The sequence below is a fragment of the Anneissia japonica genome, unplaced genomic scaffold, assembly GCF_011630105.1.
Source record: "Anneissia japonica isolate Jap-2015-1 unplaced genomic scaffold, ASM1163010v1 scaffold376_len1572418_cov194, whole genome shotgun sequence".
NCBI lineage: Eukaryota > Metazoa > Echinodermata > Crinoidea > Comatulida > Comatulidae > Anneissia > Anneissia japonica.
In genome coordinates this window covers 438,705-465,540 of record NW_022741166.1, presented here as the reverse complement: position 1 = coordinate 465,540, position 26,836 = coordinate 438,705, and the positions used below count along the sequence as shown (strand labels likewise).

The window sequence follows — 26,836 nt, the reverse complement described above, 5'->3', positions numbered from 1 at the left end:
GTATTTTTTCTGTGAATTGCATATTGATATGTAATATTGTATTGCACTAATATATTTAACACTTTCATATTCACATATCAAAATTGTTGCTGTATTAGTGATAGTTTTGTGTCTATTCGTGCTCTAGTTGTGGTCAGGTGGAGTTAATCCTGGTATGCTAGGTCGACCGCTTATGTTGAAAGGCACTACCATTAACAGATCATATGGGGGGGGGGGCATGGTAAGCTCCCTGGGGCCCAAGCTTAACAGGGGTCGCACTAAAAATGCAGGTAGCATTATTTTTCAATATTTTTTTTGAAAAATAATAATTACTGTCATAGGCGTTCAATAATAACATGGGTCCTAATAAACTCTAGATTAGTAGTAGCTATGAAAATATTCATGAAAAAGAATTAGAAACGATTTAATACCAGCTTTCATGGATAAACGGTCAGCTTTATTCACAATTTTCGTGGGAAAAACACATGATACTGGATAAATGTATACGTTTAATAACTTGTATTTATATTATTTTACTATTTTCTACCTAGTTATCTCAAGCCCCTACTGGGCTCAGGCCCCTGCGGCACATAACCCGGTTTCCCTGGCCACTCAGCGCCACTGCTCTTATGTGATAGTGATAGATGTTCTTGATGAATAAATTGTTGTAACTTATAGTTTGTAACAAACAGCATAGTTTAATGGTTTCTTGTTCGAGTCCATCGGAAAGGAACGCTAGTGGGGCCCCCTCCCAAAATGTTGGCCCTGTTTAATATTATGTTACAGAAGCCCATATCTACAGAATTAATTTTAATATACGTTCATCTACACTTACTCTTCATTCTCATAAAGTAGAACTAGAATAATTTTAGTATCAAACAATTACAACATGAATACAATAAATACACAGTTAAAAGTACATTTTTAACATATCTAATTTATAATATATTCAAATTTAAAAAATTAGCTCATAAAAAACTATATCTTTAACTTTGAGAGCAATATTTTTTGCCCTCCCTATGCATATTCAACATGGTTAAAACAATATGCTAGTAATTTAAGTCTTGTAAATTTATGCCTTTGGAACATTAAAGTCTTAGTGTACTTGATTTTGACTTTTCTTTTCAAGCACACAGAGGTGGGTTTTCTCCGAATAATGAATAATTATTAATTTATACTCTACATTAGGCTCATACACTTAGAAAAATGATGGCCATTGGCACCAGTTTGGTCCTATCAAGTAAGGCGTGACTTTTTTAAACCTTGTTTTAAGAACTTAGTTTTTAAAATTTTGTCATGGGAGGGAGCAAAATAATAAAAATAAGAAAATAGTTATGCCAAAAACATCCAGATGGATGAGAAAATAAAAAAAAAATTTGATTGGTGAATGTAAACAGTGTAGTAATGGGATGGTTAAATGCTTTAAATTTATATAATTTGGAAGAAATAAATATATCTTATTTTTGGAGATTTTAAGGCAGTGGTGGGCGTCATAAAAATAAAAAAAAAACCCTTTTTTTTTTAAATTTCCATTTTTAGTGGCGCGTGTGCCCGAACTGGCCAAAAATAAAATTTTATTTTCATTCAAAATTATCGTTATTAGCCGGCGGCGGTTTCGCGAAACAAAGGTAATAAAAAAGTCTTACCTAAAGAACATATTTTTTACAGGGACCTAAATTCCCAAACTATTGCAGTACAGCCAACAGAATTCACATATGCTGCAATCAAAATCATAACCTCTTGATTATTAAGGATGGGGTACTAACTACAAAGCATCATAATGTCATGTGGGACAGCTCGTAGACATTGTTTTAAGTAGACTATGGATATGCTGGTTCTCTGTGTTATCAGCTGGCACGCAGTCCACTGTATCTCTAACATTCGGGTTAGCACCATGTTCCAGTAACATCTCAACTATCGCATTACGTTCACATGTGCATGCTGAAAATGTATACGAACGATTAATTCAAACAAATTATGAATCTAGAAGTATCAAAATCTTTCATGATTTATTAATGAAGAGTATTTTTTGAGATTGTTAATTTCCAATTTTGATAAAGTTGAATACTGTTCGTACGAATAAGGCAATAATATACAGAAAGGACAATTAGACGATATGAACAAAATAATCAGATGATTTGCAGCCTACCATAATGCAATGCTGTTTGGCCGTCTGAATCCTGTTGGTCAATGCTGGCCTTTTGTGCAAGTAAATATCGCACAATGTCTTCAAATCCCCTGTCACATGACCAATGCAATAAACAAAGACCCTGCAATTAAATCATAAACTTGTATAAGGGCTGGGTAATAAGAGAAAAGAAACAGGGGAGAGGGAGGGAAAGAGAAAGAAGAGGAAAAGAAAAGGAAAGGAAAATAAAAAGAAAGGAGAAAAATAAAGACAAGAATAAAAAGGAAGATATCATAATGACCAGACTCACAACACCCTGCAACCCCTTCTCCACTTCAAAAACTGTCATAACTCCTTTGATCTATGCTGCCCGATGGCGTAACCACTGGGGGACAAGGGGAAAATATCTATCTTTGGAAAATCTTCCACACCCCTTTATAAATGCCCTTTTCATCCCCTGAAAGTGCCTAAGAACTTCAAATTTCGCACGCTTCGCTTTTATAGGTTTTTCCTTTTCAGTTATTTAAACACATAATAGTCCCAAACTCAAGAAAGACAAATTTAAGATAAATTGTTTTAACCTAAAAGAAGGGCCTCAATGTGTATTGATGGTGAAAGAATATGTTTGTAATAAATAAAACCACGATGAAAAAGCTTATATTTAGTTTCAAACACACTTGTGTGGCCTATGGAGTGGGGTGGGTATGGTAAATTACTAACCGGGAAATAAATACCAACTCTGACCCAAGACTCCTGTTACGCGCCTGGTGTTAGCGCCAATGTGTGCCCTTGTGCGGACAAGGGGATGTACCCCACTCTGAAGCTGGAAACCTTGTTTAAAATTGCAAAATAAATTGATGCAATTTGCTATTATAGGCCTAATCAATAAATTCCTCATCAACTGATATAACCTTAAACATTCTTGGAATTGACAGAACATTACTGATGTTGTACACACCCTTCAGTGTGAAATGTGGCTCTCTTTGCAAGCACATCTAATATCTAAGGAAAGAAGAGCTTAGATTGGTACCAGATAAAATAATTTTGTTATCAACATTAACGTTATGCTAAATTTCATCTTTGTAAGTGCATAAGACAGTGCAAATTATTTCTGTGACAGTCTTTTGAAGTGTGTAAAGCTCCATTTTATCCCATACATAGTCAAAATATTGGGGGGATGATACAATGGACTATCCCCCCTTGTCAAATATTGGGGGGGGGGATATATCCCCATCCCCCCAGGATCTACGCTTATGGTTGTGTGTCAATATAAATCCAATGCTCAAAAGAAAAGGATAGGGAAAAGAACAAAAAAGGATAGAATTAGAATTACTGTAGAGGAAAAATTTAAGTATAATTAAAATAAACCAAATTAGTAATACATTTAAACTGCGTCTAAAAATTAAGCCTCACTTTGTTTATTGCTTTTCCAACGAGAAAAACTGAAAAAAAAAAGAAAAGAACATTCTTTTCGTCAGGATTCTCTGGACCTCGGAACAGCATGTACATAAATGGCGCATAGTAGCTGCTGTATTATTATTTCAAAATTTATTATCCATGGAATAAGGTTGCATTATTAATTGTACTATAATTATCAAACATTGCCATTATTATTAAGAGTTCATAAACACACAAAAATAATACCACCTAATATAATGACACCAACCTCTTCATCCTTTTTGTTAATGATAGTATCATCTGTTGCTATATGCTTTTTCAGTTCTTCTAAATTACCTTCTTTACACCAATCAAAAACAGTTTTGTCACTATCACTGAAACACAAACAGAAAAGTAACTATGATTTTCATTAGCTAGCAAATTGCTGAAAGACCAGAGACCATTCCAAGACTCTGCCAACTGTCATAAACAGCCTAAGTTTTATAAGGTAGCGACCATATCAGTCATTATATCAGTCCCTGTACAAATTCAGAGATAGCTCCATCAAGATTTGATGATTAAAATCAGTAATTACTTTTAAATTTATATAGCTGCAGTCACATCACCAGTATTTAAAAGGATTAATTATTAAATGTGAACACAGGAAATGAATTACAGCTCATCCTTCACCATCTGTTTTCATCAGTTTCCATACCTTAATACTTCATCTTCGCCTTTCTTCATTGTACTGACAGACATTCCAAAGGAAGTAGACTGTGTTACCCCTTTTTCTTCAGTAATTTTTGACCTCCAAGTCCCATCCAATGAATCCAGCACCGAGATATACTCTGCCATTGCATCTTCTGAACTCATATCACCAAGCTGTGACCAGGCATTCCTGGAACAAGCAACATGAACTGATCAAGAATAGGACTATGTATGGCTTTGATAAGATAATGAAAGGGAGCCCTCTGGAGGGAAAAAACTTTAAACACAATTAGGAGATGATAAACAACTGAACAATGATGTAAAGTATTATAATCAATATGAGATTAACATTTTTTTAAATAAATTATGAGATTCTTGGTCAAAAATCACATCTATATGATAAGATTTTAAATATTAATGAAATAACAATCAAAAGAAATACCACTATAACAGTAGGCCTACTATCCATAGAACCTGTGGTTTCATTAGAAATGCTGCTTTAGTCTAACATAAGCACTCCTAAAACTCCCATACACACCAGATTAACACATTCCTTCATTCTAAAAATAAGTACAGTTTGTATAAGAAAAGTGATCGTCTACCACTTAGATCTCCCTTGGAAGTCAAACATGTGCGGCTTTGGAATATTACATCTTCCTGTTGTAGCCTGAAATAACAAGAATTCAACAATAATCATATTACTGTATTTTGATCTAAAACAAAAAAAAAGTAAAATACCAGGTGCACGTAAAAATGCATTATAGCATATATTTAGAAAACATGATTCATAAATAGTACACTTATAATACAAGTCTACAACTATTATTATTTTAGATATATTCAATGCAATGTATATCACTTGTACAATAATTTCTCTACTTTTGTTCTTTATCATTTTTATCATCACAATGAAACAAATCCCAAAAAAAAAATTAAATAAAAGAGTAAGCTTAGGCAAGACTATTAGAAGTGCTGTAGACTACAAGTATGAAGTTTCTACTCAACTGGAAGAAGTACCTGTTTATATCGTGCATACAGCTTTAGAAGTTGCTCATCAGCCAAAGATCCCACAATTGATTTCACATGCTCAGCAGCTTGCTGGAAATCGTTGTTCAGATCTTGGTTGCTAAACACATCCATGCCCTCTGGATACAAATGCAGTTTTATTTAATCAACCACTAGAGTGAACCATCCAGGAAATTCTCTATCATTTGATCATTAAAATAACAACAATACGTCAAGAACATATATTTATTACGATATTAATAATATCTATCATTTTATTAGATAATTACTTATTATTATTTTTATATATTACTATTATTAATATTACATTAGATTATTATTACTTATAATTATTACCGTATATACTTGCGGATAAGACGAGGCTTAAAATAGCAAATTACGATTGAAAAACAGGGGGTCATCTTATACGCATGACATACAAATTTTAAATTTTTAAAATCATGTTCATCTTCTGTATGGTTCGTCCATATCAAGCAAATTTACTACTGCATTAAGCTATTAAATGTTAGCATGAATGAACGCAATTTTAAATATGGGGAAATAAGATTTTGATAAACATTTAGAATCTATATAGAAATGTATTATTTTGAAGATTAGCCTTACATTTGGTTCCATGTTTCACCAGCTAGATGCAGTATCAGGACCATAAAAAGCAGAAAAAAAGTAGGAATTCCAACCGTGAAACAGGGGGAGAGTGTCGTCTTATACACACAACATACAAATATTGTTCAAAAATGTTCTCAAACTCAGGGGTTGCCTTATATGCACGTATATATATGGTACTACAGTATTATACTTATCATTATTAAGTACAATAGTTACATTTATTACTTATTATTATATTTTAATATTAGATTATTACTTTTATATTACTATTATTAATATAATTAATTAGATTATTATTACTTTTTATTATTACTATAGTATTGTAGTTATACATATCCTTCGCCAGTCTGCAAAACTGTGCAATGGAATATTATGTGCACCCTTCCTGTTTTGTTTTGTTTTGTTGTTTAGGCCTAGATAAATTTTATTAAGTTATCATTTCTAATAATAAAGTCAAGCCTACAGTAGCTACACTGTACCTCCGCTAGCACCGACATTGCTAATACAGGGCACCCTTGGCCTATGTAATGTAGCCAAATACTGTACTAATAGCACCATACCACTAACCTAGCTAGTTAATTTAGGTTTAGGCCAGGCACGGATTGGATGACGAATACCCGGGATGACGACACATACTAAACTAGAGTAGCTAGTGCCCAGCCAGGCTAGGGTCTAGCTAGTTCAAGTTGTACTATGCCCTAGATTTTGCTCGAAATTTATTAAAAGAATCTTCACCTTGGACGGAGAAGATGGAAGTAATGGTGTTGGTGTTTGATTAACACGATGGGTACTGGTGGTGGAGTAAAAAAGGTAATGAAAAGAAGCACGTTTTTTTCGATCCTATTACACTTCCAAGTGCAGGAAGGGAGGCTACGAACATCAACAAAATCACTTTGTTCATAGTAACAACGACTGGAAAATGAAGCCTATTAGACGCGATCGCTAAGGTTGTTGTTTATTGACCATTTTGTAGTGTATTTTAATTTGACACCGGTTAGTAATTTCAGTTTTATCAATGGATTAACAATTATTACTATGTCAGGTGCTCTCCATTCTTAAGCGAATAAGATAATTTTGCGCTAGATGTCAAAAAGCGTCGGATCAAGTGTGCACAGTAAAAACGCCGGTTGTTGGTAGTTCGTAATCAAAGAGTAGCCTGTGACTGTGTGTGTGTGTACCAAGCAAGGCAAAGCGAATCGTATTTGTAAAGTTGACTCATGTGTGTATATCGATCGAGTAGTAGGTGGAGGTGACTGCTAGACTGAGAGTACAACAAGCTGTAGTGCCAACTGGATTCGGGTGCTGGCTGCCTGGGCTTTGTCTCCTCATGGTGCGTAACTTCATTATTTTTTTTTCATTAAAATGTAGAATGTAAAACTATACGTTTACGGTTTACATATCAATGATTTTATTCTGACTACTGTCTGTAGTGATTTACAGGACTAGGGCCCTAGCTAGGTAGCCTAGGCCTAGGCTATTATTAGTATTATTTTTCTTTTATTATTAATAATACTGTAGATTCTGTTTACATTGTGATCATTGATAATGACCTTTCCATGAATAGTGGCTACACAAAAATTGTAATGGGTCTTTGAATATCTTCACTAAAAAAGATGAATCAAAAAATTGTTCCGCTTTAAAAGTGCCTAACATAATTTTTTAGGTAAATGTTGCCCTTGAATATGCGTTTGAGCTTTTATTTGAGATCTACATTAATTTGAATTACAAACATCACAGCGTTTAATCGAAATTCCAGATCACAGTCTTTAATGTTTCGTATCATCACTGATTACCTTTGCAACAGGTCAGACCATACCATGTATTTTATTTGCATGGGTATTCGAATACAGTACTCAAAATTTGCAAACAAAATCGCATTGAAAGTATGGCCAAGGCTTAATTTTTTTGAAAAATTTGTGTAGAAGTCAGCCCTTTTATTTCAAAATGAGTCAATAAATTTCGTAATTTTTGAGAGGTAGATACCTTATTCCCTTATTTCACAGTCTGGTATTCTGTTCACAAAGGTAGGAAATACCTCCATGGCCAGATTGGCAGGTAAAAATCCATATCACTACAACAATTTATAGTTAAGTATTGCTCATTTAAAGCCAGTATCTGGAGGGAAAACATTTTTGATGTTGTACACCTGATTTTTATACAAAAAGTTTGATGAAAAACTTGGGAATAATTAATGAGATACAGATTTTAAAAAAAAAGTGGGGGAAAAGGGGCTTAACCATCCTTTTTTCCACCAGCAATATAACATATCAAAAACAAAATAATTTCCAAATTTAGAAGTTTACAGAAGAGCGTTTGTAATGTTAGGTATAGTATTTTTTTTATTGCACATTTCTTAGGAGGAATTGTACCAGATAACCACTATTGTACCATAGAGTGTGAATGCATTTTGCATCTATTTTATGATGGCAGTTTAATAATGGGGTTTTTTTAAGGAACAAGTTTAATTGAGCTATTAAAATATGAATTTCATGGGTTTCCTGTTCTTAATTTATGCAAATGAAAAAGTGTTTAATTTATTTATTTATTCAACCATATTTCAAGAGGGTGACCCATTCAGCGTGAGCTGATTTTAAGGTGCCCTCGACAATACAAGAGCATATTTACAAAAAACAAACATTAACAAGTTAAAAGATTATATACAAATTTGAGAATAATAATAAAGAATAGATTAATTATTAAGAATAATAATAATTTCAATACTAAATAAATTTACATACAGTACAAATAATGATAAATTGCCCTCTGATTCCATTATAAGTCCATTATAATATTCATGGTAAAGTTGTACAGTACTTAAAGGTTAAGGCCTTGGTTACCATTGTTATTTTGTTTGTCATCAGACCTCCCAAGATTGCTCTACAATATCGTTAGTAATTCCATCAAATTCTCATCAAAGCTAATTTCTGATACTGTACTTGATTTTGAGAATAATTAACCTTATTCTGTGACTTTAATTATGTAGGGGATGTAAAAAATACTTGCACATCCCTAGTCCTCCATTGAAAAATCACGCTTACTGTAGGTAATCACTAAGCTACAGTACATTACTGTACTATACAACTCCACTCTACAGAGCATCTTAAATAGTATTAGCAAATTTGCAAGTTAGTAATTGATGGTGGCACAGTAGTTATTTACGATCTAACTCGGCATTTCCTTCTGTCCTGTCTGTAGGTCTATTATCATTTTTGGCATTTAAAATGAATAATCATGCAAAAGGACTTCAAACTTGACAGGGATTACTGTAGGCCCCCATCCCAACGTTCTGCCACTACATTTTATAATTTCAATACATAAAGTGCCATATTGATATTTTAAAATAAAAATTACTGTATGCTCCCTTCTCTGTAATCATGCAAAAGGACTTCAAACTCGACATGGAACGTGCCCCCATCCCAACGTTTTGCCACTACATTTATAATTTCAATGCATAAAGTGCCATTTTAAAGTAACAAATACTGTATACTCCCTTCTCAGTTTTCATGCAAAAGGATTTCAAACTCGACGTATCCCATCCCAACGTCCTCCACTACATTTTATAATTTCAATAAATAAAGTGCCATATTTATTTTTTAAAATAACAAGTACTGTATGCTCCCCTTCTCAGTTTGAAAATGGTTAGTGCTTTGAATACAGCGCTGAATGAAATGTGTGCAGAGAAATACAGTACTGTAGTTGTACTGTACTGTACAGTATCTGTAGTCACCCAATGAAGTTTAGCATGACCCCCAAGCATAAGCTCCGCCCCTGTGAGTATGCGCACAGATCATGCTAAATACTGTATCTTGGGAGTGTTATAACATTAGCCTCTGAGTTCTGATTTTCTTACAAGGATATTACTGTAAAAGGGACACTTGCTAATTTTAGCCAGAATCGGATATCTTCACACAGAAGAACTGTATAGTGGATGTTTTCTAAATTTTCCACACATCCTGTGTAAGTTTTTGGCATGTGTTAATCAGGTATTAGATCAGTATGTTTAAAAAAAAAAAAAAACAAGTTAAACATATAAGTATTATTTGCTTTAAATATGTACAGCAAACAAGATCTATTTGTTATTTTGAATTAATTATTAGTATAATTATAATTTTAATCTTTCAGTACAAGCTCAGTATTTGCAGAAAGGGAGTTGTCACTCTAGTGAAATCTGGTAGCATAAGCTCCGCCCCTGTGAGTATGCGCACAAATCATGCTAAATACTGTATCTTGGGAGTGTTATAACATTAGCCTCTGAGTTCTGATTTTCTTACAAGGATATTACTGTAAAAGGGACACTTGCTAATTTTAGCCAGAATCGGATATCTTCACACAGAAGAACTGTATAGTGGATGTTTTCTAAATTTTCCACACATCCTGTGTAAGTTTTTGGCATGTGTTAATCAGGTATTAGATCAGTATGTTTAAAAAAAAAGAAAACAAGTTAAACATATAAGTATTATTTGCTTTAAAAATGTACAGCAAACAAGATCTACTTGTTATTTTGAATTAATTATTAGTATAATTATAATTTTAATCTTTCAGTACAAGCTCAGTATTTGCAGAAAGGGAGTTGTCACTCTAGTGAAATCTGGTATTGAGGGCAGGTAGTGATTAAGCTTCATTGTTCAGAATGTCACATTTAATCACCTATCACCAGTGGCATACTGTATCAACACTAGGGGTGCCCAAGACCGCACGCCCCCTCACCCAAAAGTGCTCGCTTCCATGTCGCTCCCCCTCCCCCTTATTGAAAATGTCCGAAGCAAGCAAAAAAATCATGCCCAGGTAGTTGAAAATCACTTTATTTTGCAACATAGTGCCCCCTCATTTAATCAGCAAGCCCAACTCCACCTTCATGCCCCCACTCATTCAAGACTCCTAAATACGCCACTACCTACCCTGTATCACTCAATAAAGTACAGTACAGGTAAATAATAATGTATACTCTTGAATGTACTCCAAAGTGATGCCCTATAGGATTACCTTGTTGATAACCTTTCTCTCAATTCATATTTAGTTTTGAATTAAAACATAATTAAGTTAAAAACAATAAGGAAATTTGTATGCTTAATAACATTCAAATTGTATGCTATTTTAGATCAAGGTCATTACTGTATGGTATGTAATTCATCATTAAATATTCACTTGGTACTGTATATGAATTAAATTTCCTCTGAATGAAAAACAAGATGATAACACTTGCTGTGTACTATACCTGTATTGTGAATGTTTTATTAGATAAATTCTAGTTTCCTCAAATAATTGGATAAATTTGGATTGCCTACTGTTCTATCCATTGTGCCATAAATAAATATGCCTTGTTGTTTATTGTAAATTTTTACAATACATCCTACCTTTCTATTAATTCAAATGACTCAGATTTATTTACTGTTTTAATTTCCTGGTTTGACTTACGGTACGTGTGAATCTCTTCTTTATTATTATTGCACTACCTTCCTAAAACCCAGTTTTGTAATTTTGGTTCTAATAAATAATTGTGAGTGATACTGTTAGATCTGTGAGGACCAGATATGTAGTGTAAATGATAGTGAGGGATGTTTGCATGTACTGTAGGCCTAATAAATTATATACATAGTATTTGAATATCGTTGGACGTTCTTTTGCCCTGTGATGGGAAATTTAACTTGAATCCTTCTTTGCAGAAATTGTTCTTTTGAGCACACACGCATACCCGTCAACTGGTTCAATCTAGGTAGCACGCTATAGTAGTTACTGTATATTGTGATACGCTATTTCATCTCGATATGGTTTTGTGTCATCGCATATCTAAATATAAAACGTTACAGTATTCCTACTCATTTGCAGGTCGTGCATACAGTATGTCATGGATAATTAGCATACAGTATGGTCTCAGATTACAGTATTACAATAGTACTGTATCAGATGTATACTGGTGTGGCTGTATTTAATTTTAAAACCATGGACCTATTAATAAAACGATACAGTACTTACAGTAGTTTTAGTCTGTGACAACAGTACTAGGAAAAAAAAAATTGTAGATTTATTTACTTTTTTCTTTTTTAATCTGTTTTTGGTTAGAAACGTATTGATAAGTTAAGCTGTTAAATTTTTTAATTGAACTTTTGAGGGTTTTCCCTTTGTAGGTAGGGTCGGAGACATCAAAGTTTACTGTACAGTACATCTACAGTATAAATCTTGGTATTATCATTGAAACTGGGAATGGAAAGTGTTGATTATTGAAGATAAATTAGATTAGATTTGTGTTTTTTTCTTAATAGATAAATTATTTTTCCTTGCTTAATTTATTCATCAATGTGTATTATTTGTTGTTTTTTTTAATTTGTATCAGATATTCATAATATTACATACTGTATGTTTTTTGTGTAAAATAATAATATGTTAGACTTATTGTCATGCCAATAAGGCCTCTAAGCGCTTCACAGTATTGCTACTTTCAATTACTGCCTGTATTATTAATACAAATTATGTTTTCAAAAATTTCCCCTGATTGAATTCTGTTCTTTTTCAGTGTCCAACCCATAACACTAATCGACAATGTCAGAACTGAGAACTTTAGCGCTTCTCTTAATATGTTTCGCTGTCAAGCCATTAACTGCACAGTTTAGTAAGTATTATTTCTTTATATTGATTTTAGTTACATAATTAGATTTATTATTTATTTATTTATTTGATATTTGTCCATCTTTTTATGTATCAATTATATGTACATTTTATTTATGAATTTAGTACATTTTCCGCCCGGTTGCTACCAAGCCTTTTTCCACCCCACATTCTGTGCCACCCAGGCCCACTGCCACACAACGTTTTGCCATAGGCCCATACCTCATGTTCAGTAGTCTACTGTATGATGTACAGATCTGGGATGCTTGTCAACTTGAAAATATGGGAACAAATGGGATGGATTAACAATGCCTAATGTAATGAATGTCCAGTATGTTATAATGAACAACTGCTGAAATATTATATTATTGTTGACCTTTTTTGACATAACCAATTATTCATTCTTCAGTTCTGTCAATTTTGTTTTTAATAATCCATCCACAAAAAGTAAATCAAATAAGATTAAATACATTTACTGTAATGATTAAACATTTAATATTGTCAACATCCTTCTGAAAAGATAAGTTTACACCATAATTTCAAGTTTTTCCATTAAAATCAATTAATCGTCAAGTGATTGATGCTACAATGTTAGGAACCACATCCAGTCAAGGCTGTTCCCTTACGAATGATTCACCGCCCAATATTAATTTCATAATTTCCTATATATTTTTTAGTTATTTGATGAATTTGTTCACAATTTTCTTTGAAATTGATTGTTATTTATTGTACAGGGTAATATTTTTCTGGATTTGATTTGTACAGATGCAATTACAATGACCATTTTTATCTTGTTAACACAGTGCTAATCTAGTGATATGTTGTCATAAAAACATTAACAGATTTTTTTTGAATGATTGATTGATTACTATAGTAATTGGCTGATTAATTAATTAAATAGCAAATAGAAATTAGAAAAACCTAGTAACAGGTTAATACAAAAATACAGTAAAAATAACAATTTAGGCTGTGTAAGAATGCCATTTCTCTATAATTGTAATAATATACAGTATTATACTGTATATTATATTAATTCATTAATAATTTATACAATATTTAACAACCTAATACTGTAGCGAAGAAGATAATTAAAAAAAATATATTTTATAATTGTTTTAGGATTTCATAATGAAAGTACAAATAGATATTATAAAATTTAATTAAGGTTTGTAGGTATCTTTCCCCTCGTTGAGTTAGTTTTCATTTGTAATTTGTCATTTTATAAATTTGTGTCCTTTGTTCGCTTTCATTCTCTGTGTTTGTGTTTGAATGTTAATTAAAAGTTCAGTATTTTATCATCTTCACAGATTTCCAAATAGAACCAACTGAAACTGTTGTAGTATTAGGAAACCCTGTTATATTTAACTGTCAAGCTAACGATGTCCAGAACAGGGGCAGTATTTTAATACATTGGAAAAAGAACAATTACCCATTATCGTCATCAAGTCGTGTGTTCATGTACGAAAATGGCTCCTTACATTTTACTAGCACCGAGAGGCAGGATGAAGGCTTGTATTCATGTGTGGCCACTCTGCAGGATTCGACCAGAATCATTGAGCTGATTGAAAGCGTAGCTGCAAATCTCTACTTTGCTTGTAAGTTATAAAAAAAAATCACCCATGCATGGTCATCAACAGTTAGGTTAAGATGTCTACAGATCTGTTGTCACCTTGATGTCAAATTAAAATTGATAATTGTATCATGAAATTGAATTAAATGAACAGGTGTACAATAAGCATGACAAATTATCTATTGCAAAGATATCATAAAAGATTAGTAATTATTCGTAGTCTATGTCAAGTTAAATCTTTCACGTACAGTGCTCTATAACGCATGAAAGTTCATGCGTTTATTTTCAATTATAACCTGATTAATCTGATTAACGATGTAAGCAGTGTTCATGTTTGATTAATTTTGACCGAGACGAAGTGTAACTACCTTTATCAAATTGATAAAATCGTACTGTACTGCTGTTTAAAATGAGATTTTGTTTGCGTTCGTGGATGTGGTCAGTCTAATTGTACATAATGTCAAAATGTTTGTGATGTGCACAGTATTACAGTAGCACATTTTAGGAAGATTTAACAAAGCATGTAAATACCTTCATGAACAAAGTAATGCTGTTCACCTAAAAGTATTCTTCCTGGACAGCTTTAGCAGTGATGGTACCATCATCTGCCCAAGGGAGGGGCTGAAGGGGCTGAACTCCGCACATCAATTTGTATACTGTCATTTCTCCAAAATTTCTATTGTAGAAATTTCTATGTACCAAATATTTTTACAGGATATGACATCCCAAACTTGTTTGTAGATTCACTGCTTAACGAAAAATCTGAGATTATTTCAAAGTACTGTAACCTGTAGAATAACTGGATCAACATGAACTTGCCCAAGGGAGTATGTGTCATTTGCATTGCTCAAACATCTGATCTAAATGTAGGAAAAATAGTCTTAATTTTCATAGTGCCAATAGCAGTTGTCACCGTTTGCTATATAAATAGATAATTTATAATTAACACTTGTCTTATTAGTTTATAATCATTGTCAAGGTGTACTTCAAATTGAAGGTCAATTTTTTTAAGTATTGTGAAAATAGAAGGAATTTTTAATTGTAACTATATACAGTCAGTACTGTATGTAGATGCTAACATGTTCTACTTTTTAGAATTTTTTATACAGTATTGAATTTTAGTTTTGTGGCGAAGCAAATTGTAACTAGTTGGTGTCGCAAAGCATATCCTTGGTGTCATATATATTTAGTCTACTTCCTTGCACTAAACTTCACATATTTCAATAACTTCAGATATAATCGCGTGGGCTTGCTATCATTCTAAGCCACATGCTTTCATGTTGTTACTGATTTGTTTGAAATTCAGTCAGAACATTAATGTTTTTATATGAAAGGATCAAACTAAAGCGAGACTTTCTTTATTCCTTGTTTCGCATACTTATTTTTTTATACATTATTGGATGGGTGGAATTATATAGGGTGGAATAAAAATTAAAATAAAATTCTGTTTTCTTATTTAGCAAATAGTTTTGCCAAAATCATCCAGACAGAGGAGAAAATAAAAATAAAATATTATTGGTGAATGTAAATGCTTCAAATTTACATAATTAGGAAGAAATATACATATCTTACAGTATCACTGGAGATTTTAAGACAGCAGAGGGCGTAATAAAAATTTTAAAAAGATTTTATTTTTTTTCCTGAAATTTCCACTTTTTCGTGGTGGAGGGTGCACTAATTGGCCAAAAATAAAATTTTATTTCTATTAGAAATCATCAATATTTGCAGTCAGCAGGTTCGCAAAACAAGGTATAAAAAAAGTCTTGCCTAACTTCCAATGAAACTTTAGTTTTTATAGAGGTTTTTATAGCATTTACAGTACCAGCCAATTTTTAAGGATTTACTGTATGCAAAGAATAAGAACATTATCATCAATGCATTTTTTAATCAACAAGAAAATATTCAATTGAACCATCATACAGTATTTATCTTCAATGTTTATGTTTAATGATGGTGTCCACCCCAAATGCACTCGTAGCCAAAGCAGTAAGATTTTAATAGACTTACCAGACTGGGAAAACACTCAAGGAAAACAAACTTTCAATACTGCTCAGCTAAACTTTGGCATAATCTACCAAATAAAATCAGAAAAAATTCAACTATGACCACAGTCACTTTCAAAAATACCATTTGTGCTAATTTAATATAATTTAAAGTTTGTTATTTAAGGTTATTTTGCTATTTGAACTTTTTGCCATTCAGCGTGCAATGTATAATTTTTTTTGGGGTGGAGGGTGGGGTTGTTTTTCTTTCTTTTTGATACTTTTTTTGTTCTATTTAATATTTTACTTCTGTTTATATTCTTTCCTTTGTTAAAAAACTGGACAATTTTGAAAAGCACTACTGTGTTACTGAAAATTCAGTCAAAAGAAAGAATAAATAAATAAAAAAATAAATAAATAAAAAACTTGAAACTAACTGTACGTATGCAATTAGTTATTGAATTCTGCTCTTTAAACTCAGATGTTCAACACATACCCTAGCATACAGTAACCTTAACAGTATAATTTGTGTCATTGGGTTACAGTATTCAGCACAGAGTTGTTGACTAGTTTTGTTGTGTTTTGTTATCATTTCAATTACCTTACTGTATGGACAATAAATAAAATCTGAATGTAAGTAACTAATAATCTACAGATCGTTACTTGTCCACAGTAGTACTGTACCTAAAACAGTCCCCCCTCCCCCCTCAAACTATATTAAACTTTATATGCAGATTCAATTTCATTTTAAAAATTTTATTTAAAAAAAAATTAGTTCCATAGATAAAATATACATTAAAATGGCTAGTATAATTAAAGTAAAACTCCAAACAGACAATAATATACAATTACATCAAGATAGTCATTTATAAAATATTAAAAAGAGTTAAAGAAAGATTCCAGTTAAAATTTTAAAATTACTAAAATGAATAAAATATTCCAGTTAAAATTTAAAATGACTAAATTTCAGATTAAATCAGTTACTGTAGGCCAAATTAAAGTACTGTACTATAACAACATAAAAATAATTTCTGTAGGTCATTTCATATGTACGCTACTGCGTATCTTTGAGCACTTATCTACCAGTTGATCGTAAAACTATCCATCCACTATTTTATTATAGTCATACAATGTCACAAGATTATGTCACTAGAGATTCATAGTAATTAATATAAAAGGTATAGTTCTCTGTATAGTTCTTTACAAGTATACAGGTACTGATATGCTTACTGTACCATCATTACATGTTATGTACCTGTCAAAAGAGAGAGGAAATAGATATAATATTAAATACTTTTATTCTTTTATTATTTTAAAAGAATTGTAATGATATTTATGTGTATTTAAATGGAAGATAATAACATTTTGAATATTTTAAATCCATGTGGAATACAGTACCTAGGTAAGTGTGATACTTATCTGCCATTTCCATGCTTTGTTTTCACAATAACATATTAAACTTTAACACACCTTGATTAGTAATCTCTTCCTGTTTACTCTCATTCAGTCTTAGATCCAGTATTCTTCCACCCACAATCCGTAGAAGCTGTTGATCGTCAGGTGGAGCCAGTAAATTTCCAATGTATATCAGGAAGCAGTCGTCCATTGGCAACAATCTACTGGGAAAAAGACGGTGTGCGATTTGACGGTGGCATTAGCAGTCAAGCAGGATATGGATCAGCAAACTCATTAAAAACATCTGCAACTTTACAGATTAATGCAGTCCAGACGATTGATGGAGGGAGGTATCGTTGCGTAGTTGAGAATGCGTTATTGCCAAGTACAACCATGAGAAGTACATACGCAGATCTTATAGTTCAACGTGAGTGACATTTAGTTGTTTTGAAAAATACAAACAAAATTTGTAAGTCTTTAACAGATATTGTTTTTTTTTAAAATTATTTTTGCATATCAAAGGAAAAACAAAAGGGCTAACAAATTTAAAGTGGTGTCAATTGTTTGCCGTGAGAAAAAACAATCCTTTGGTGTAGCCTTTATCTCTTCATACAGTAAGGTCTTTTAAAAACACAACCTAAAAGAAGCAACTCTAAAAGTACTATGTCGTTGCAATTGGTGAACACCATTGATTTCATCATCTCTCATCTCTTTATTTTTCAGCCAATCCTGGTGTTCCGTACATCAGCCAGCCTCCAAGTAGTAGAATTGTAGCCGTAAACACAGCAGAGACGCTTCCTTGTAGAATTGTTGGAGACCCAGCCCCAACGATTACCTGGACCAAAGACGGAGTCACTGTTGCAGTATTTGATGACATCGAGATTTTGCCGAACGGGGACTTGTACTTCCAAACATTACAAGAAAACAATTCTGGACAGTACGTCTGCACAGGGACAAGTAGACTTGGGTCTGTATCTACAGATCCTATTCAACTAACTGTTGCTGGTAAGGTCACTTCAACACATTCTCACAAGTTCTCATCATCATTAATTTTTTTTTCGTCTTTACAAAATATACACCTTAACTACAGAGACTGCTTGCTATGGATCTGGTTGGACGTATCCTTAATAGTTTTCATCTGTTTTCAGATTCTTGAATTTACTTTTTTCTTTCTTTTATGCAAAAATGCATCAGGGTATGTTATTAGGCAATTATTATGAAGTTTTGTGGGTGGTGTTGGAAAGTAAAACACCAAGGAGCCATTATTTCCTGGGGAAAATTGCTTGAATGGCCCCAGGGCTTTCAGGTAATTTTTGAAGGAAATATTGACTCCTAAGTGTACTATTTTGCAATTAGTGCCATTTCTTGAACCATAACCTTCTTAGTGCCAAACTCTGTTTTTCCAAAGTGCTGATGCACGTTGCTTGTTTACTTTGTTAGGAGCAAAGAATCTCTGGTAGTCATATCTGAAGCCATGCCGCCAGTGCTATTATTAACATGGGTGAATGTATGATTTTTGAGTGATGGAGAAAGCTATATTATTCTTAGTAAATAAATTGGCAATTTTGGCCTTAAATTTGGGGAAAGGGGATGTTTCACATGCTTACCCCCCCCCTAAAATCCATCAATAAAATTATTTAAAAAATAACAATAGTTATTCAGTAAAAGGTTGTTTTGATTTTAATGCCAAATTTCAGTAGCAAGTGAAAGTAGATTTTGCGGTGTGAATAAGAAAGTTGTCTTTAGAGAAAAATCACAGGAAACGCTAATCAGAATTGAAAGCCAGAAATATCCCACACAGTTTTATTATTAGAAACATTATGTTTTATACTTTTTAATGTGGTGAATTATAAACATTTTCATATTGTTTCGATTTGCAGTGATGCATTGGAGCTTCGTATCAAGTCCTGTTAATGTAGACACTCTAGTCGGTTCGTCGGCTACGATTATCTGCCGTCCGCCTTACAGTGTTCCTCCAGCAAATATCACCTGGTATAAAGATAACATAGAGTACATACCCTCGCAAGGTGTGTCGATCATCAGTAAGTATTTTTTTCTCATATACGTGTAAATTTAATGTTTAATTTTAAGGTTTTAACTTGTAGAGTTCAACTGACATGAAAGAGAACTAAGCCAATTTATAAAGGAAATAGTAGCACACTAGATTAATTTGTTCTTTCTGTTTATTACACTACTTCACAATTAAGTTCAAATCTAATTACTACAGGAACAATTTAATTTTGGGTAGTGTAATAAAAGCATGCAAGCTAATTGAGTTTAGTTCCTAACAATTTAAAGTAATTATTGGTAATTACCAGCAACATTAAAAACTAAGATTTTTTCCAGAGAACTGTTGTACAGTAGTTCAAATTAAGATCAACATGATTTTTTATTTTAACAGAATGCAGCAGTAATTAATCTTTCAAAGTAGAACACTGTCTTGTAGATTCTCTAAGGAAATAACTTCTGTGTAATGTTAAAATCAACTGAAAATTACAGGCAATGAGAGTACCGTATACAGAAGCCATGTTTTTCTGTATTGACCTACTTATACATTGTACAGGTTTAACTACAAGAAGGCCTATATGAGGTTTTAAACGAATTATATCTAAGTAGGTAAAACATATTCCAAATATTTGGTAAATATGTTCTTTTGTCTAGTGCTATAATCTAGTTTTTAATCAACAAGCGCATGTGGAAATCTATGAAGTAAGTAAAGAAACATCAAATAAACTATGGCCCCAGGGAAGAACAACCCTGTGTTGATCTGGGTCTCCTGTGGATAAATAAAGTTGAACTTGAACATGAAGCAATTATATTGCGCTCTATATGCTATAAACTTCAATGTTTAATTTATAATCTAAGACCCACAAAAGAGGCTTCACTCCACCAAACCTTTATATAGGCACTTGTTAAAGATATAATAATCTTGATAAGTAAAATATAATAATTATCTTTTTGCAGAGAACTTCCAGTTGATTGGCAATTAATTTAAGAGTTTTTGTTTGTAAATTGATAAAAACATTATTGAAAAAAATGTAAATAAACTACTGTCTAAAAGTATAGAGCATGTTAGCTGCAACGCTATAATGATGATATTTTTACATAAAATTTGAACTTAATTGAATACAGTGCACCCTCCAATTAGAGACCCCTCTAATTCGAGACCATTTTCCAAAGACCAAAATAACAATCTTCAACCTTTTAACACAAAGCTAGCCCTCTAATTGGAGACCAACCCCGAGACCACCCCAAATTTTCAGGTCCCAAGGGTGGTCTCAAATTGGAGGGCGACCTGAAAAATGATAAATTCATATGTTTTAAATAATGTCTTTGTAAAGCTTGTTGTTCTGTCTTTGATTTCTATCTGTTTTTCTTCTAGGCCCTGGTGACCTTCACTTTACTTTCGTGGAAGTGTCAGATGAAGGGCAATACTTCTGCACTGCATCCAATAGCTATCTCCCAAGAACAGTTACATCATCATCAGCTTCCTTTACTGTGAATGGTCAGTCTGCACTTGTCATAATAGCATTTAATATCTTTAAATGCTGAGTCATTATGTCACTTGACAGTAACCACTGCGGTTAAAAAAAAAAGTAATGATAGACGATGAATCGTGCGAGGAAGTTCTGGCTGGTTTATCTCCTAACCCATTTAGGCTAGACTAAACTTTATGCATTTCTTCCTTTTGTGTATCCATGAATTATATTGAATTGAATATTGAATCCTAATACTGTATTAATGCATCAATCAACACTACAAGCACCCACGGGATTTGGGTTGTAGTTGGTGGCACTTTGTACTTGTCTTCAATCGCAAGATTTTAATAAAGTGTCATTGTCAACAAGCGAGTGTGATATATTGCTACAAATACGGGTCAAGAAAAAAAACACCAAGTTGCTATGAATCAAGTTAAAATAAATACAAATTGAAATGCTATAGAGGTATTATAACAACATACGGTAGCTGTATTTGAAACTTTTATATTAAATTGAGGGTGAACCTTATACATTTAGTAACCTAACAAACATAAATTTTACTCCAAAAAACTTTCCAGACACTTGTTAATTACTAAAACTTTAAAAAAATAAACATCGGAATATTCTCGTACGACTAAAAACTATAAAGTCTAAGCCTCCTAAAATGAGAGTAGTTTATACAGCATTATTGAGTTTGTTCCCTGTGGCAGATCCAGAAATTCGAAGTAGAGGTGACCCAGGGATGGATTTTCACAGATAAAGGGTCTAGACCACCTCAGCCCACCATGGTTGGGGCTGATGTAAGAAAATGCATGATTATGGCACCTCTAGACGGCCAGAAATGGCACTCTCTGACTTTATATATTTATATTTGAATATAATTTTCATTTTTCTCTCACCTTTTTAATAATTTTGAAAAATGTTGAATCCGCCACTGTGTCAATCAATCAGCCAATCAATTTTGGATTAAAGTACTGTATAATTAAATTAAAAAATGATAAAATGATAATATTTTGGTCCACAGTTGCTGCTAGTATTTCATTGCCACCAAACATGACTGAAGTGATCCTTGGCAATGATTTACAATTGCAGTGCCTAGTAGCTGGGAAACCAACACCTGTGGTCACCTGGTATAAGTATGATCAACTTCTTTCTCCAGGAAACAGGGTCACTATTGGGTAAGAACACTATATATAGATTGATTGTAATTCAATTTTAATTCATTGATTGTAATTCTTTTTAATTCTATTTCTTTGCAACTTTGTTTATGTGTTATAGGAAATCATGTACATTACATTAAATTAATTGATTTCATTGTTTATTATTGATTGATTAATTATGCTTGGTTGGTTGGTGGTTTAATTGATTGTATTATATTTGATAGTGATTGATTGTTATTGAATATTGTGAGTATATAATTTATTTATTATGATAGAATAATTGTTATTTGGGGTTTAGTGTTTATGTTCAATTGATTATGATTAATGATTGATTTGGATTGATTCATTTTGTAGCACATTTAAGATTTCAAAAATACATTCATAACTATACATTAATGTTGATTTATTGATAGATTTTAACTTAGAGTTGATAGTAAAAAAATATGTATGTAGTTATAATAAGATGGTATTCAAAGGCCTTAGAGTGACAGAGGATCATCATTGATTAGGCCTATGTGATAAGGTTGTGGTGTTAGTAGTTGTGACAACATGAGTAATTATAATATTTATTTTTAAACAGTAGGCTTATTTACAGAATTGTAAATGTAACATAAAAACATTGTTTTAGTATTATTTTTTTAATTATTTGATTGTAGATATAAGGACTTAAATGGAGGTCCAGTGTACATATATGGTTCATATGCAATTTAATTATCCCATTGCAGTGTAGGGGTTAAGGCCTGTTTATACAGTACTTTAACGATAATGATAAGGATAAACAAAAACTAAAAAGCGATTGTTCATATAGAAAACAAAAGAAATAAGAGAAGTTTTTACACTAGGACGATTCGATAACGATTTATCGTGTATACGATAACAAAATATTTTTAAAAATCAAATCAGATGATGTCATATTATAATCATGGAAAAACCATAAAATTGTTGCTACTACTACGATTTTAATGTTTTTCCATGATTATGACGTCGTCTGATTTGATTTGTCAAAATATGTTATCGCATAACTGATAAATAGTTATCGAATCGTTCTAGTGTAAAAACTTAGTTGTCATGGACCATACACAATTCAGCACAATGACGCTGCGAGTTACGGGTTATTCTCCTATCTCTACACTTTACATGAACTAACAATTTAATTTTTATTTATTTGGATTTCTTATGAGGATTGAAATCAAATCTAATAATGTTTATTTGTAGGAATTCTGGTCAATTGTTACACATAATAAGCATAACTACTGTGGATGAGGGCACATACACATGTCTGTAGGAATTCTGGTCAATTGTTACACATAATAAGCATAACTACTGTGGATGAGGGCACATACACATGTCGAGCAGACAACGTCTATGGATCAGAGAGTACCTCAGCCTTTGTGGATGTTATAGGTACGGTGATTAAAAAAGTATATTATTTCTTCACATCATATTCTTCCATATACTACAGGTGGTGGAAGGCCTCTTTCTCAATTTTCCATCTTGCTCTGTTCTGTGCTTTCATTTGCCTTACTGAACCTTGAACCGTGAAACTTTGTTCTGGTTTTAACAGCCGTCTTATAGTAAGACACTTTGCAGTTGACCTTTTACTGCATACATGTTCTCTGACTAAGCACATCTGTTGTTATTTATTGCTAAATATATTCATAGTATGTGGTAAATGTGCAAATTCTGTATTGAACATTGATCCATGAAACTTTGTTCTGGTTTTAACAGCCGTCTTAAAGTAAGACACAACAATTGCTTTTTAGCTTTTTTATCATTATCATTATCGTTGAAGTATAAACAGGCCTTTACCCTGATTTCATGGTTCTTGTCAGCCCCTGTTATTGAGGAATGATGCGAACATGTAGCTACTATAAGCGCCTCTTAGTTGTCATGGACCATACCCATACACAATTCAGCACAATGATGCTGCGAGTTACGGGTTATTCTCCTATCTCTACACTTTACATGAACCAACAATTTAATTTTTATTTATTTGGATTTCTTATGAGCCTTGAAATCAAATCTAATAATATGTTTATTTGTAGGAATTCTGGTCAATTGTTACACATAATAAGCATAACTACTGTGGATGAGGGCACATACACATGTCGAGCAGACAACGTCTATGGATCAGAGAGTACCTCAGCCTTTGTGGATGTTATAGGTACGGTGATTAAAAAAGTATATTATTTCTTCACATCATATTCTTCCATATACTACAGGTGGTGGAAGGCCTCTTTCTCAATTTTCCATCTTGCTCTGTTCTGTGTTTTCATTTGCCCTACTGAACCTTGAACCGTGAAACTTTGTTCTGGTTTTAACAGCCGTCTTAAAGAAGACACTTTGCAGTTGACCCTTTACTGTATACATGTTCTCTGACTAAGCACATCTGTTGTTATTTATTGCTAAATATATTCATAGTATGTGGTAAATGTGCAAATTCTGTATTGAACATTGATCCGTGAAACTTGGTTCTGGTTTTAATAGCCGTCTTAAAGCAAGACACTTGGCAGTCATTGACAAAATTGTTTACATGTTTAACTGCCTTCATGTTTTCTGACTAAGTGCATCTGTACACCATCTGCTCTTTCTACCTCTCCATCTGACGTACATTTTATAACTTATTCAATTTTGCTAAATATGTTCTTCATAGTACGTGGTAAATAGTCAAATGCATCCAGTCAAAACACAAATATTATGTTATCTGTAAAACATATGAATACGGCCGGTGTTCTGTTTAATGTTTTGTTTTCATTTCTCAATAAATAGTTTAAAATTACTTTAATTAATATGAATGAATGAATTAATTAGGAAAAACAAACAATAAAGCTAACGAATGAGTGAAGCTCTAGTTGGTGGATAAGATACTTACATTCCAATCCCAGCCTACTGGTTTCATACCATGTGGGTCACTTGTATTTTTATCATGATATCTCCATGCCCAAAACCTTAAGAAGAGACATGATCTATAGAGCAAAATTCCATCATTTAAGTTGAAGTTTGGTATTTGAAAAGTTATTGATATGATAATCTGAAGCCTGTAATATATTTAATCTCTTGAAGCTTAAGGATTGATACCTTTTGTTTACATTTTTGCTTCTTAACAGTTGCTCCACAGATCAGTGTAGCCCCAGGCAATGTGACCGGTAGCGAGTTTGGCTCTATCATAATTCCATGTGAGGTGACCGGTGACCCAAAACCTGATATAATGTGGCTGAAGGATGGACTTGAGTTGACCATCTTGCCTAATGATCCTCATTACCAGCTGACCAATCAAGGCCTACTCATTAGTGATCTACATGTAGTGGATGAGGGTTCATATACCTGCATTGCTGTCAATCAGGCTGGTAGTGTACAGAGCCCTGGGCAGCTCATTATTGAAGGTAAGATCTTGTTTTACCTTTGCCTTTATTTTTCTAATAACTAATAAATACTAGTACACTATATGGTGCCTAACTTAATAATTTTTAATATTAAATTATATGGAAATTTTCCTAAACCAATTAGGAATTTATTCCAGTAAGGTTTTAGTGATTATCTTCAATATCTCTTCCTTAGTAAACTGACCTTGTAATGATTCTTTGTATCTGTAATAAAATTTATTAACTTTGTATTAATAATGCTGTTCGAAGTAACCATATTTCTATAGTGCTTAGCAGTAAGTAGGTCACTTTAATTGCTTTCTAGAGGTATTGAATATATCAAATCAAATCTGCTTTCTTTTAGTGGCACCAATTATTGTTGCGCCACCCGCCAATCAGACGGTCAACGATGGCTCGTTTCTTTACTTTCAATGTGAAGCTGAGGGTAACCCACCACCAAATTATGAGTGGCGTTTTAATGGCCGGCCGATACCATCATGGGCAACAGTTTCTTTAAACGGTGACATAGTAACAATACAATTTGCGTCGATAGAACAGGTTGGGAAGTACTCGTGTAGAGCCTACAACCGACAGGGACAGGCTGAAGCTCATGCTTACCTAACTGTTGAAAGTAAGTATGAACTTTTGTATTACTGAGTAGAACCTCTTGTTGGTTAATGTGCTTTTTTCCAGAGATAGATATTCTACGATGGTAGTAGTCACTATGTTCTGAACAGTGGAAGATCTTGAAGTTCCTAGTTGAATTCAGTTGACCTTTTTTCTAAGCCCCGCCTCTAAAAAATGACAGTGTAAACTAATACGCACACATGCGCATTTGTAAGACAAAATATAAGTGTTCATAGGACACATATATGCTCTTGGACCTGTTCTGATTGGTCACTTGTTAAGTTTGATTGACACTCCAGATAGGTACATTGCTGCTCCCTTTTTTCCATTTGGAAGATATCTAAACCGTATGCATCAAGGGATATACGCACATGAACTCTGTACACTTATTGGAAAGTGGAAAGAAGAGTAGGGAATTTTGTGTCTATATGCAAACCAGTAGAAAACAGCAAAGCTCACTTGGCTTAACTGGTAGTAGCTAGTGGGTGCACGCTGAACCCAGTGATCCTTTCAGATTTTTTTTTCTTAATTTCATCGCTACTTTTCATGTGTTTTAGCTTGAGGGCTAAAATGCAAGTTACGATAGCACACTGTTTTTCAGAAGAGATGTTAAAGCTGTTGGTCCTGTTTGCAGTATTGCTCATTAAGGAATTTTTCAGTTAAGTGTTCAGTAAACTTAAAAATTTTCTCTCAGTGTAATGCCCAATTCACCAGAAAATAGACACATTGGAGATAACTCTTCAGACATTTGTGGATTATCTTTCAAATTAGGTTTCTAGCTACCCATGATGACAGCTTCTGTGTAGTGCCTACCATGGTGAAATACAGTGGCAG

General features: G+C 32.9%; 2 protein-coding genes across 4 annotated transcripts in view; one reads left to right on the top strand and one right to left on the bottom strand.

Moving 5' to 3' along the window:
• Positions 1-1,450: 1,450 nt before the first annotated feature.
• On the bottom strand, positions 1,451-6,706 carry LOC117118587 (acyl-CoA-binding domain-containing protein 6-like). 3 transcript variants are annotated; one of them, XM_033263204.1, is made up of 8 exons: positions 6,560-6,684; positions 5,822-5,843; positions 5,198-5,396; positions 4,795-4,859; positions 4,200-4,382; positions 3,774-3,879; positions 2,129-2,249; positions 1,451-1,920 (listed from the first exon to the last, which is right to left on the bottom strand). In XM_033263204.1, exons 3-8 carry the CDS (start codon positions 5,330-5,332, stop codon positions 1,763-1,765), a joined length of 768 nt encoding a protein of 255 aa, XP_033119095.1. In that variant the 5' UTR covers positions 5,333-5,396; positions 5,822-5,843; positions 6,560-6,684; the 3' UTR covers positions 1,451-1,762. The 3 variants fall into 3 exon arrangements, with proteins under 3 accessions (XP_033119095.1, XP_033119094.1, XP_033119096.1); XM_033263203.1 differs by lacking the exon at positions 5,822-5,843 and having other exon boundaries at positions 6,560-6,706; XM_033263205.1 differs by lacking the exon at positions 5,822-5,843 and having other exon boundaries at positions 5,210-5,396; positions 6,560-6,705.
• An 86-nt stretch (positions 6,707-6,792) lies between these two features.
• LOC117118593 (Down syndrome cell adhesion molecule-like protein 1) overlaps positions 6,793-26,836 on the top strand; it is a 32,860-nt gene continuing 12,816 nt past the window's right edge. Inside the window, exons 1-13 of the mRNA XM_033263223.1 lie at positions 6,793-7,154; positions 12,336-12,431; positions 13,735-14,022; positions 17,487-17,801; positions 18,098-18,379; positions 19,255-19,416; positions 20,757-20,879; positions 21,878-22,031; positions 23,299-23,417; positions 23,742-23,751; positions 24,059-24,177; positions 25,121-25,396; positions 25,740-26,006. Coding sequence (XP_033119114.1) covers positions 12,362-12,431; positions 13,735-14,022; positions 17,487-17,801; positions 18,098-18,379; positions 19,255-19,416; positions 20,757-20,879; positions 21,878-22,031; positions 23,299-23,417; positions 23,742-23,751; positions 24,059-24,177; positions 25,121-25,396; positions 25,740-26,006 — 2,185 coding nt within the window. The 5' untranslated portion in view covers positions 6,793-7,154; positions 12,336-12,361. The remainder of the gene's footprint in view (positions 7,155-12,335; positions 12,432-13,734; positions 14,023-17,486; positions 17,802-18,097; positions 18,380-19,254; positions 19,417-20,756; positions 20,880-21,877; positions 22,032-23,298; positions 23,418-23,741; positions 23,752-24,058; positions 24,178-25,120; positions 25,397-25,739; positions 26,007-26,836) is intronic.

What these genes read in the sequence shown, in the direction of transcription:
- LOC117118587 (XM_033263203.1), bottom strand. Translation starts at nt 5,332, where the DNA reads ATGGATGTGTTTAGCAACCAAGATCTGAACAACGATTTCCAGCAAGCT. An exon ending in TTCCAAGGGAGATCTAAGTG is followed by an intron (nt 4,383 to 4,794) that starts GTAGACGATCAC and finishes TGCTTGTTCCAG; the next exon opens with GAATGCCTGGTCACAGCTTG. An exon ending in GGCGAAGATGAAGTATTAAG is followed by an intron (nt 3,880 to 4,199) that starts GTATGGAAACTG and finishes TTTGTGTTTCAG; the next exon opens with TGATAGTGACAAAACTGTTT.